General features: G+C 43.9%; 1 protein-coding gene across 1 annotated transcript in view; it reads right to left on the reverse strand.

The window, feature by feature from the left end:
- lrp5 (low density lipoprotein receptor-related protein 5) overlaps positions 1–12,657 on the reverse strand; it is a 52,666-nt gene extending 40,009 nt beyond the window's left edge. The window contains exons 1-4 of the mRNA XM_080544965.1: positions 12,525–12,657; positions 5,720–5,920; positions 5,199–5,415; positions 2,010–2,207 (exon numbers count right to left, since the gene is read on the reverse strand). Of these exons, the coding sequence (XP_080401091.1) occupies positions 2,010–2,207; positions 5,199–5,415; positions 5,720–5,920; positions 12,525–12,609 (701 nt within the window). The 5' untranslated portion in view covers positions 12,610–12,657. The remainder of the gene's footprint in view (positions 1–2,009; positions 2,208–5,198; positions 5,416–5,719; positions 5,921–12,524) is intronic.
- Between the last annotated feature and the right edge of the window lie 1,153 nt (positions 12,658–13,810).

The raw sequence follows: 13,810 nt of genomic DNA on the forward strand, positions 1-13,810 counted from the left end.
TGTCCAACTCCCCTTCCAGGGGAAAATTAAACAAATCAGGCTGTCATCGAACTTTAATGGAGCATCTGGTAGGGTAATTTCACAGGGGAACGGTTGCCCCTGTGCTAGCCTGGCGCTAGCTAGTGCTAACAGCTGTCCTTATTCAGTAGGAGAAGTAAGTCGGAGCCGAGTCTATCAAAGCCATGCGGACTGCCAGGGACGGCAGCCCATCCAGGACCGGCAGGACAGAGAGCTCCATTCAGCTACTCTAGGAGCATGATGGTGTCATACCCCCCCAAAAAAGGCCTTTATTATGAAAATATTATTTCATATAAACATAAAGCCTTCATCTGGGTTCATCAGTAGTACAGTCAGACGAGCGTTCCGTCCAGCAGCTACGCCAGACGACACACAGACCGAGCCAGGTCCCCACCAGGACATAAATACACACCGGATCAAAGCGGGCGGGCGGCTGCTGTACACTAGTGTGAAGACTCCTGATACAGCAGAATTCTGGAAGGAGGGGACAGACTTCATCAATCACAAAGTTCGAGGGTTCGTAAGGGATATGCTTTCAAACGAGGGGAGGACATGCGCGCGTGCGGGGGGGGGTGACAACATGTTCTCCCCCAAAAAACTTTAATAGTGTGTGAAGAACAGAGGGGTTGGTAGGTTGGGTGTAAGGGAGGGAGGAAAAAATTAATTGCATCCAGATTTCACAGCTATTTCGCGTTTGACGTACTTGGAAGTTGGACGTGTAGTGTTGCATATTGTACGTGTTTCAAGCCATTGAAAACACTCTATAAACTGTCCCATTAATCAGACATGTCAAGATTGTGCACATGAAAGGCTAACCTTTCTGCTTTACCAGAGAGATGAAGTAAATGCTAGCAGAAACCTCTGGCATGAAATATTTCTCTGTAAGGTTTCGTAATTCACACAAATTTCAAGAGTATTTATTTTCATTAAGGGCCATTTTTATGGGAGTAGGGCCCACTACTATTAATTGACATAACATAACATAACTAAATAGCTAATCTGTCAGTTTGCCATGACAAAATAAGATATTGACCAGGCATATTGCCATGTCTAAAACATATTGGTAACATACACATCCTTATATGTTAAATTACATCAATTCACCATTTTATTAACAGTGTCTGCTAAGATTTCACTGGATTAATATGCATCCCACTTTAATGTTGTTAGTCACCACTTAAAGAGTTAGGCTAAGAAGATTTTGCCCTGAGGCAGTTAATGTCTACTAACATTGTCAGTTCTGCATCTGAGTGCACTACAAAAGCAATGGCCTCAAGACAAACTCTGCTAACCCCCCCACCAACCCCCCCCCCCTTGCCCCCCCTTGCCCCTCCCCCCCTTGCCCCTCCCCCCCCTCTCTTTCTCTCTCCACCCTGAAACACTCTCACTTCCCTAGCGACTCCTGAGTAGGTAAACATACTTCTCTTTATTAAAAATCACCATTAAATCCCAGTGACACAAAGGAAAGGCAACCCTTCGCCCCCAGGGCCCCAATCAGGTCCATAATGCCCAGTCAGTCAGCTAGGGTTACAGCAGTATATGGTGCAGAGGTCAGCTCAAGTTGAGAGAACCGCACGAGAGAGGAGAGGAGTGAAGTGCAGCGCAGGGAGGGGTCAGGAGAACTGGGCCTACGTGCAGAGCCAATGTTTGGATTGGGGCCTCTGGAGTCCCAAGTGTTTGGACTGGAGGTTTCATCCAGACCATTCTCTGAAAGTGAAGTAGAACTGAGGCTGAGTGCTAGGCCTACGTTTTAATATGAGGCTCCTGCCTGTGCACAGGGGGTGTAGGACTAACAATAAGATGAAAAGTGAGTGTCGATGGTCTGTATTGCATTAATGCGTGGTTTGTTTCTTCGATCTATGTTGTATGGCAAAAGGCATAAAGGTCTGAATAAGGGAGAGAAGGTCAGAAGAGAGAGGGAAGAGAGAAAATAGAAAAGAGAGAGACAAAGCGAGAGAGGGGAGGACAGAGGAGAAAAAGCAGAGACTGACCGTGAGGAGCCGTCGAGGTTAGCTCTGTGGATGAAGCTCAGTTTGGCATCGGCCCAGTACAGCTTCTGTTCCTCAAGGTCGATGGTCAGCCCGTTCGGCCAGTAGATGTCCACCTCCACGATGATCTTCCTGTTACTACCGTCCATGCCTGCCCTCTCGATGCGAGGCTCCTCCCCCCAGTCTGTCCAGTACATGTAGCTGAGGAGGGGATGGTATGTGTCAATAATCGTGGTGGTGATTGCTTGACCACAATTCTTCTAACACACACACACACGCACGCACGCACACACACACACACACACACACACACACACACACACACACGCAGTCACGCACACACACACACACACACACACACGCACGCACGCACGCACAGACACACACACACACACACACACACGCACACACTCCTATACACACACTTACATCCATTTCCTACCAAATGTTTACATCCCCCACACACACTTCCTGTGACGTTATCTGATAGAAATCCTAACACACTTGGACGTTCTCCAAGCAGTACTTGGTACAGTGCATTGAATAGAGGCTACGTCTGGCATGAAACATTCCTATTCACTGATAGTCTATGGAGGTAGTAAGGTGGGGGGAAGCCCACCAGCAAATAAAGAAGGTACTGTAGGTATAGGTTTGGTTACTCATATAAGGAAATGGCAACAAATAGTATTAGAACAGAAATGTCAACTTCAAACGACAATAAAATGTTTGAACTTTGGTCTGGAACAAACATGCAGAGTGTGTCTGAACAATGTGTGACCTGACCTGCCTAGTCTCCTCGTGGTTTCCCACTTGTCCTGGTCTGTGGTCAACTGTTTTTCCTTCCAGACTGACTACATACTACAGCTAGAGAAAGACTACAGCTAGAGCTAGTGCAGGGTGTGGTATGGTAGACTGAGTTACAGTTCAGATATGGGATATGCTCATTTAGGTACAGTATGTCACTTGTCTTTCTTTCTTTCTTTTATAGGTAACTTTCCCCTTTCTCTCCTTTTCCTTTTCTGTTTATAAAAAGCAATGACATTTAGTTTTTAGTTTTTTTTAGGGGATTATAAACAGGGGGGAAAGTAAAAAATATGTGCAATGTCTTGTCAATGTGCTATCCCAGTGTCTCTGAATAAAGCATACATAAGCACAAGACATAGACCATGTGTAATGAAGAGAAGACAGACAGGACAACTCTACTCAGTTCCAGTGAGGTACGACACTCTGAAAGGTCAGGCTTGGGTCACCGATATCACTGGTATTCACATTGTGGTGCAAGGTCAGACACAAAGCCCATATTTCAACACATTACGGTTACTATTGTAACTTGTGTGTGGGTGGAAATGGTAAGAATTCCTCACAGTTAGCCGCTTTGATGGAAAGAGAGAAGAGAGAGAGAGAGAGAGAGAGAGAGAGAGAGAGAGAGAGAGAGAGAGAGAGAGAGAGAGAGAGAGCACCTTATGGGTTAGAGTTGCACTCCAAAAACACACATCCAAAAATGGATATACTGTAAGCTCAACTCTCAGACTTTGCATGTGCCGACAAGAGCCAATATAAGCAGATTTTTTTTTCTTCTTCTTCTTCCATTTCCAGTCTTAGGAAATAAAATCGGATGATATGAGCTGCAATGGAATGGGATCACCCATGTCAAGGAGCAACCTGGTGGCTTATTAAAACGCATCACCGCAACTAGCCTGACTGACAGAAGTTACGCCGTGGAACCCGTTTAGCATTCCTTTGTCCAGCAGGGTAGAAAAACAATTAAATAGCAGGAAACAGGGAGTTTGGAGAAAGCCCGATTACTCATTTAGCATGAGGGTACGTATGACAGGGAGCATGTCGCCAACGGAAACGCTTATCAAACCCAATGCCAGCAAAGAGACCAAGCATGACAAGCGTCGTCGTCCCCCTCCCCGCAACCACCCACAACCCCCCCCCCCCCCCCCTCCTCCCAAGAGACTAAACATATTAGTTTGCCAATGAGTCCAACAGCAGTGGCACATTTTTCACAATTAAGAGCTTCTCTCCTCTGTGGCTCCATTAGGATTCAGTTGGTGGTTGAACAAAGAGCAGGAAGAACAATAGCGGGGCTGTCTAGGAATTAAACTCTTAACTAACAGACGAATGAGGGCAGAGCAAGGACAGACTACCCAACTACCCATGTCAAACTGCATCTATTAGATATCTATTAAGACATTTTAGAGAGGTACTTTGCACAAGATTGAAAGTTGGCCACATAATAGATTACATATCTGTGAAATAAAATTGTGTAGCCTATCTGGAGATAATGACATAAACTCCTAAACAAATGCCAGTCAAATTGTGATATCAATCTTTCCTTTAATGTGACTGAGAGAACCGTATGAACCTGCTGCAGGGTGCAGAGGTGAAGCGTTTTACACTCCTCAATAAAAAAGACTGATGAAGAAACGAGGAGGTTCTCCATCAATTCCAGGATAAACAAACCTTTGAACAAACAAATATGTGATCTTGATACCCTCATGTTAATTAGTGACAGGAGGCCAGGTTCTTGGGTTTGAAGTCCACTTTTTAGCATGGATATTCAAAAATAGCACACTGGCTAGTTACACTAAATCCATCAACTCAAATCTATTCCTATAGGCCTCTCCTCTGCTTGACAGGAACTGCCCATAGTGTAACCTTTCCAGGTCACTCACCCACACCCATGCCGACATACCAACACACACACACACACACACACACACACACACACACACACACACACACACACTGCAAACAACGGGTCTCTCTGACATAGAATTAGCAGCACCATGGCCCTACAAAACTCAGAGGATTTAACACAACACAACAACAGGAAACAGACACAGCTGAATACCACCGCTTCCCACCCTCTCTCTCCAGCGGATACATGTATCAAATGAACCATAAATACATACGAATAGAAGGGACTTCCTAATGAATACATCATGTCAGCATCCCCACCCACTCAATGTCATAGCTAGCCTAGGAGACACACATGCGTGCACGCACGCACACACACACACGCACACACACACACACACACACGCATACATCCTACCACACATGCCTGTGGTGCCTGAGAATGACATCCTCATGAATTCAATTCATTGAAAAGCTGACTCCCACATCCAGATTACCATACAAATGATTGTTGGGGGGAGAGGCAGGCTAGTGGCTTGGACTCACCGATGGGCAGGGTTGAGGGCGATGGCTCTAGGCTGGTCCAGGTCCTGCCAGAACAAAACCTTGCGAGAGGTACCATCCAGGTTGGCCACTTCAATACGATTGGTCTCTGAGTCAGTCCAGTAGAGTTTACGACCCAGCCAATCACAGGCCAGGCCATCAGGAGAGTCCAGGCCCGACACGACCACAGTCTGCCCAGTCCCTAAGGCCTCTTTCAAAGCTGAAAAACAAGATTTCAGTGTAAATATTAATAATGATCAATATCCCTCCTCCAATGCCGACATGCTTGTGTGATTTCCGACATTCTAGACCTTTTAACTTGAGGTGATATTAGAAAAGTCAATACGACTGTCCAACTAAACTGTCTTTCTTTTACAGAATATATGAATGTTTCTATTCTACTTGTGCCACTCTAAAAGAGGTGTGGTGTCATTTAACATGACAACACTGATCTTTAACATAAAGAACAGTCTCTAAATGGCAGTACTGTAGCAGTGGTGGGATTGAAACAGTGCCAAACTCACAGTTGGTGGACTGGTTGTAGTAGGTCTGTTTGATGGCCTCCTCGCTGACGTCGGTCCAGAAGATGAGTCCTTCGGAGTACAGAAAGTCCACAGCAGCGGCGTCCTCCAGATCACTGACCACCACTGCAGACTCTGTCCTCCCGACCTCCGCGTCCACCAGCCTCACATCCCGACGGTTGGCAAACAGAAGCAAGGGAGATCCTGAAGAGAGGAGAGAGAAGATATCTATTAACGAAGAAGATACACATAGTCCAGAGACCTAGTCCAAAACTGCAACAGCAGCACACTGCTATGATGGCCGTCAATAACACCCTATACTCATTATTGTGATCTACCCAGGGTAAACATAGACAAGCAGTGATGAATGCCATGAGAGTTCATGGTAGTCTCGTTCAGAAGCAGGATAGACATTATACATTTGAATAAACGGCCCAATTGCAGCTGGCTGGACAGTACATGTGTCCCTCGTTGAATCAGTCAGTGTCCAAAGTGATAGTTCAGTAAGGTTGGGGGCATTAGATGCAAACACACACACACACACACACGCACACACAGACTTCTTGTCATTACAAGCAGACAGTGCTGACACAATGCCTGCGGAGAGAGAGAGGGGGGGGGTGGGGCTGTGGGATGGGGTGCCATGCTGTGGTTTACCAACATGCCAGTCTACTAAGTAAGCGCCCAAGACACCATCATCGACAGAAGCCACCACAGCAGTGACACAGCACAGCGCTCCATTGACTCTCTCTAACCAGTACCACTCTTGAATGCTTTGCTACTGTATCAGGTCAATAGAAGGAGTAAGACTGAGTCACTATATAAAAAAGAACAGAGCTATGCTGTCAACCTTTCTATTGCTACACCAAAGCGGAACTGTAGATATTTTGGCCATTCAGTTGAATGTTTACAAGATTCCACAATGTTGATGTCTCCTGTGTTTTACATACAAACATGTTACATATCTCTAGGGGTATAAGCAAGTTGCATGACAGACATGTGAACCTGTAACCTGCTAATCACAGGCCATGTACGTATGTAGAGAGTGAAGGAGCTGGCATGGACATCAGACCAAAGATGGTGGAGCCAGCCCAGAGTCTCCTTGCTGCTACTCAGGGAGTAAGTGCTTCCTCCTCTTGAACAGGGTAAAAACCCAGACTAACCACAATTTACAGCCTGTCTACACGTCCTCAGAACACGACACTGCACTTGAGAACTCCAGAGAAGGGCTGCGAGGCAAATCAGCGGAGAAGATGAGCCACAAATACATCAGAGACATCTGACGTTCGTACCCCACCCCCCACCCTTACCTATGTCCAACATGGCTGAGGATGCGGCATCGAATGTGATTTAGATTCCACAAAAGACAAAACGTATACCACATTACTGTGTCGATTAGGCCTAGAGCATATGATCTGTTGGAATCGCACTAACGACACTAACAGTTGAACGGCTGCTTTGCTATTACAGTATATCATGCATTGTTACATTGTCATGTCCTGTATGGATTAATTAGGCAATGGAATGACACAGAATGACACAGAGGCGACAGCTCTGACATAGAAACTAGCGTGGACAGACTTAGAAAGAGAAAGAAGTAGCTTCAAAATCTTGTAGATTCAAGTAGCTTCAAAATATTGTAGACTCAAAATCGTACAACGACCACATCGACCAAAAGCTCTCTCATCTCTTTCTCTCCTTTTCTCCCTTCAATCATAGTTCATAGGTCAAGGCTGAAAGAAGAGAGCTTTGACCTATAGAGGAGCATTAGAATACAATGGACATAGTATCACTGCCTACAGGTATAGAGAAAGACGTATAGGGATGCCACAACCAGGCTATAGAAACACTCAGACTGCCTTTAGAGTAAACTCTTTGCATTTGTCAATGACATAGGCTAGCTCTTCTTTAAGTTATGAGATTGGTATGGGATGATTAGTATGGGAACTAGTGGGATGGTGTATGCTATGGGACATTGGAGTGATGGAAATAAATATGCGAAGCTGGTAATCCCAAGGCATTCCTGAAAAGATAGCAGTATGGGGAGGGCCAGAGAGAGAGAGAGAGCAGGGACAGAGAGAGAGAGAGAGAGAGAGAGAGCAGGGACAGAGAGAGAGAGAGAGAGAGAGAGAGAGAGAGAGATAGAGCACTGAAAGCTGTCATTGAGGATTCTCGACACCTCATCCCCCAGTGGGATACATAACAGTAGGGATTACAACGCTCAATCTCCCCTCAACAGCTGCACTTTTTATGAGATCAGACAGCACACACACACACACACACACACACACACACACAGACACACACACACACACACACAGACACACACACACACACACACACACAGACACACACACACACACACACACACACACACACACACACACATTAGGTGATTCTTGTGCAGCACTTCGGTCAGACTGATCCTCTCTCTCTCTCTCTCTCTCTCTCTCTCTCTCTCTCTCTCTCTCTCTCTCTCTCTCTCTCTCTCTCTCTCTCTCTCTCTCTCTCTCTGCACCAACTGCAGACACCCAGGAGGTATGCCGGGGAGCTGTCTGTCTCTCTACCAAACAAACAATGCCAGCTCTTTCCTAAACATCCATGACTGGCTCTGGGCACGACCATCCGCTCCCAGGAATGTGGTTCCTTAATCTACCATCATGTTCAAGTTGCCCCGATTGTGGGATTATCTCTGGTACATGCCATGGACACCATCAGTTTGTGGGGGACATTTTCATTTGGTATTATGGAAGAAGTAAGGGGCTTATATTCATGCAAATGTCCAAAACTTTGATCTATGAAGCCAGTCTATACAAAATATCAAATAACTGCCTCAATACTCTTTGCTAGATCCTGCTTATGATCAATTCCCAAATTCACTCATCAACCAGTGAAGTGCCATGTTTTCATACTTCTCTAAAAGGCATTTCATCTTCTTTCTCAGTCATTTTCTGTGCCAAAGAGAACTTTCCATCTGTATAAAACTGGCAATGTGGTAGGAACATTAAGAGCTTCTCAAAATACAGAAGACAGACCCACCATGGGTAGAGAAAGTAAGTGAGGGTAATGGTTCGAAACTTTAGCAGCAATACTCCTGGTAGTGAACGCACCATGAATTTTGCACAAGATATAAAATTTAGGGTAGCGCCTCGATACAGAAAATCAAACTCTGGGCAGACACACACACACACGCGCACACACACACACACACACACATGCATGCATGCACACGCACACACACACACACACAGTTCTAGAGAAAACCCACAAACCACTGTGAAAACCCTCATGTATGTTCATCAAATTTCTGTTAATTCTCTTATGTAAATGATGAAACATAACATGTATCAGTTTATTTAACGCCTATCTCAGCACAAAAACATTTCAATGTCCACTGTTCACCTGCCACATTGCGATTTTATAAATGAATAACTGATAACAGGTATGATGCTCCCATGCAAAATGACTTGTGACACCTTGTTGCCTTCTACTTGGACAACAGTCTATAACAGGAAGTAGGAGGCACCTGAAGATAATAACTAATCAATGAGTTTAGGCCCTGTGACAAACCAGACATCCTATGAAAATGTATTTTAACTCTATGTATGACTGTATGAAAATGAGTTTGCGATTCTGCAGAGGCAAACTCCAGGTTTTTGCCATCAATAAAGACCTGTTCCGTATCTGACAACTCTGGTCTCCAGGGACCTATGAACTTAACTACACCACTAAGTCCCCAACACGTATGACTGTCAACTTCTAGGTCCATGTCTGTCCTGACACCTTCCTCTTTACTTGATGTTGTCCCCTACCAGCGTTACCACCCCTTTGAAAGAGGGTTGAGCAGGATGAGCACCTGGATACACTGGACTTGGTGTTGTTGGCTGGAGAGAGGGAGAGGGAGGGAGGGAGAAGAAGGAAAGTGAGAGAATGGTTGGGAGAGAGAAAGACAGAGAGAGAGAGAGAGAGGGGGGGGGGGGAAAGAGAGAGGGAAAGACAGAAAGGGAGGGAGGTAGGGAATGAGAGTGAAGGAAGGAGAAGGACACAGGGAGAGAGAGAGAGTAGAGAGAGTATAGCGAGAGGGAGAGAGGGAAGCACAAAGGACCAGCTGAGGAGTCTGAGCTTGTCAACAGGATTACCAATCCCTCCTCTGGGAGTAGGATTGATAGGGGGCGAAGGGAAGGGGTTGTCTCCTCTGCACTGCGAGCTTCAGAAGTGTCCTGAAAAGAAAGGCAGTGGAAAGCCTTCCATTGCTCTAGTACTCCCTGTGCCACCACCCAGGCCCCAACCCCAGCTTGAGAGCCTGTTCCCTCCCTCTCTCTTCTTTCTAGTCTTGTTTTGTTCTGGTCGGGAGGAACACCAACAGCTCCCCTGCTTTATGTCTTATCGGAGAACATTGTGCGGTGTGTGTGGTGTCTGTGTGTGTGTGTGTGGGGGAGGTTGGGCTGTGTGTGTGTGCGTGTGTGTGTGTGTGTGTGTGTGTGTGTGTGTGTGTGTGTGTGTGAATGTGTGTGTGTGTGTGTGTGTGTGTGTGTGTGTGTGTGTGTGTGTGCGTGCTTGCGTGCGTACGTGTGTGTGTGTGTGTGTGTGTGTGTGTGCATAATGTGAGGTGTCTGGGTGTGTGTGTGTGGTTGAGGGGGAGAGATGTTGGGACTAGGAGAGGGGGTGTATAGGGAGGGTTTGTGTATGGGGGGCTTCCGTTAAACTCTCTCCATCCTTGCCTGCAATAAAATGAAACAAATAACCTGCTCATGTTTCAAGAGTGAAACAAACAGGAAGAAAGATGACATCTATCTGTACATTCTTCACCAGTGGAATTCAATAACACATTTCTGAACTTTATATCTAATACTAGGAAATTGGAAAAAGTTTTTTATGAATAACCCTATTAGATTTACTGACACAGACAGACAGCCACACACGCACGCGCGCACACACACACACACACACAGTCACACACACACCCATGCACACACACACCCCCCCACACACACACACACACCCACACACACACACACACACACACACACCATTGGGTGTTTGACTGGTGTTTAGTGACACTGGTTCTGTGTTTTAGCCTCTGAGTGTGAAGTGTGTATTACATCCTCTCACCCCCTCCCTAAAATTCCTTCAAAGACACGCTCTGAGATTTTCTCTCATGCCTACTATACCACAGGAGTAACACATGGGTGTTAGAGCTCCATGGGCATGAACAGTCCATACAAGTTGGTGAAAGATCTGAAAAATGACTGAATGATAAAGTAATACATTACAAAATGACTTTTTCGTCATTATATCATATTATATTCCACTTAAAACCTACGCTGGATTAAAAAATATATATATTTTGGGAGCTTTGTCTAGAAAGATAGACTAGATCTAGATGTTTTGCACACCAAGCAAGTGTCTATAAGGTAGGAGTTAGACTTGCATTTTTAGGGATTTAGACTACATATTCACAGTCTTTGTCAAATTGTCTAATGATATTGTGCGTACTGCTAAAGCATTTTAACCTGACCTGTCTGTCATTTACCTTTGACCTTGATTTTCCACAATTTGCCTATTTGCACTTCTTATCATACTTAGTCTTTTGTATGTTGTCTTTCTATGGACTCATGTTTTGTGTAGACTACTTTAATTGTCTTATATGCTACACTCAAATGGCCCTTCAGATACAGTAAAGGTTGACTGAACTGAACTGTTATTCTCACTGTGGAGCAATCTTACAAGTAAAAAAGGGAAATACGCATGAAGCATTTCCATGAAATAGGGATTTAGGAATATAGATTGACACATTTCATGGCATAAACAAAGGTGAACACAAAAGCTTACATAAACATCTCTCCTCCAGTCCAAAGTAGACTCTTTAGGTCTATCTGCAACCAGGAAATCTGCCATATTTGAGGGAACTATATTACCCAGCAAATATGATAGCCTAAAGCTTTTTCCATGGAACTGGATATGCATGCGATTGTTTGTTAAACAGCTTTACGATTGTTTGATAAACTAACCCTAAGCCTAATCCAAACACAGAACGAATTGGTGGTTTGTTATGAACATGTTTAGAAAACAAAGTAAAATGAAACAATAACGTTTTGATTTTAAACATTTTACTTAGTTTTACTAACTTGGTGGACTCGGTTGTAGCCAAATAAGGGTAATCAAATGAAATAGATTTGGGGCACTTTGAAAGATTACACGTCTATGCCTGGGCATTTATGTCTTGTTATTTTGGAAAAACAGACATTAAACTTGTTCATGAGACATTATAACTTGTATTGCTCTCCAAGAAAAAGAAACAGACATTCTTTATAGCAAAGGGGGGCTCCTATGACACCCGACACCAGCGATCAATCGCATTGCATCGAGGCCTCGGAGTCTAGGCTCTAAAATGAACTTTTAATGAATGTTTCCTAGCCAGACTGAAGCAACGTGTACCCTAAAAAGCCTCTTATTATAATAAATGTATGGGACAGTTACAGTAGCCTGGGCCTATCAATAAAATAACGCACGTTAATGCGCGAAACGGTCCCGGGCTTGAGTGAACTCCTGCGATTGTCTGAGTAACTTTTACAAAAAGCTCTAAACTTAAGTCAATATGTGTGTTAAACACTGCTCAGAGTGTCTTAAACTCTAGGACACAGATCCATATCTAAACAGACTTTTATTACACACACTATTCACGTAGCCACATTGCTTCCCCGTGTTTTCCAGAGCCCGTGATGTTATAACCATGTAATAACTTTACCACCTAAGAACGGACTACGGAGAGACTGAACAAAAAGCGTTAACTCCAGCCTTAACTTACCGTGAACTAGAGAGAGCAAGCTACTGTAAAGCAGTAATTCGGCAAGTAAAATATCCATTGCAAGTGCTCTGGGCGTTAATTCCATAATTTAGACTCCATTCTTCGGGTTATTTTAGTGCTAAAGAAAGTTAAAGTATCCGTGCGGGTGTCTGGGTGGAGAGTTGAGTTGCAGCCCTGTCCTGCGAGCGGAGAGGCACCGAGCGGAATGACAGACAGCGGAAACTGGGGGGTGACGTCACTAGACATACGGCGTACGGGATCGTTCTGCCTTCTATTGAGTGCTAATAGTAATAGTTTGGTTTGATTTAAAATGATTTTTTTCAACTTCATAATGACATATCGTGACGTTAGAATTATAAGGTTCTATCTCCATTTTTGTCAAAATTGAGTTTTTTTTTTCTTTTACATAATCTGATCCATTAGGTGTTTATTAATGCCTGTGTGGTGTTATTTTTAAAATGTTGACTTTTTTTTGTTAGTAATTCATAAAATACAAAGGTTCCATCTCACAAAACATAATGGAATGTAACAACTTTGACGCTCAATATCTCTGAACTGCCCTAAACGGAGATAGAACATTATCATTCTAAGCTCACGATGTTGCAATGTTGTAACCAGAGTAGCCACATAGTAACATTGTTCTTACACTGCTCTGTTACTTTTTTCTTTTACCTAATAATGAATGCGCGATATTGTTACACACTGTTAGAACATTAATACACTGTGCAGTATAAATCAAACAGTTACTGTGCACCGTGTTATACTCTGGTATAACCTTAGTTTCAATTGAAATGATTGATGGAATAATCAATGCAATATGATTTACACAGTGAGAATCAATACCTGAGTGTGTACCTAAAATTCAGACACATTCAGACATTCATCAGGCTAAAAGCTTTGGAATGTGAGATGAAGGAGAATTTAACTAATGAGTGTGTGAGGATGGAAAAAGATCCTATCCTGTGTCAGTGAACATTTGCAGAGGGAGGATGCTGAAGTTCTGCTAGGCTTCAGTTGCACCTCTCTACTCCTGCACTATCTTTCATCAAATGGACAAATCAATCTACATACTGTAGGGGACATTTAGTATGAATAACCCTTCTCTCAGTATTTATTAGTACATGTGTATACAATATATTCCTGTCCTTCAAATTAAGAGATAATACTGTACTTTGCATCCAATGAGAGTGATGCATTTTGATTTAGTTAGAGCTTATAATGTGCAACTTATATTGCAAAAAGACCCATTTGATGTGTCTGAGGCACAGGTTGTAAAAAATACATTG

The sequence above is a fragment of the Nansenia antarctica genome (assembly GCF_963989245.1).
Source record: "Nansenia antarctica genome assembly, chromosome: 14".
NCBI classification, from domain to species: Eukaryota; Metazoa; Chordata; class Actinopteri; order Argentiniformes; family Microstomatidae; genus Nansenia; species Nansenia antarctica.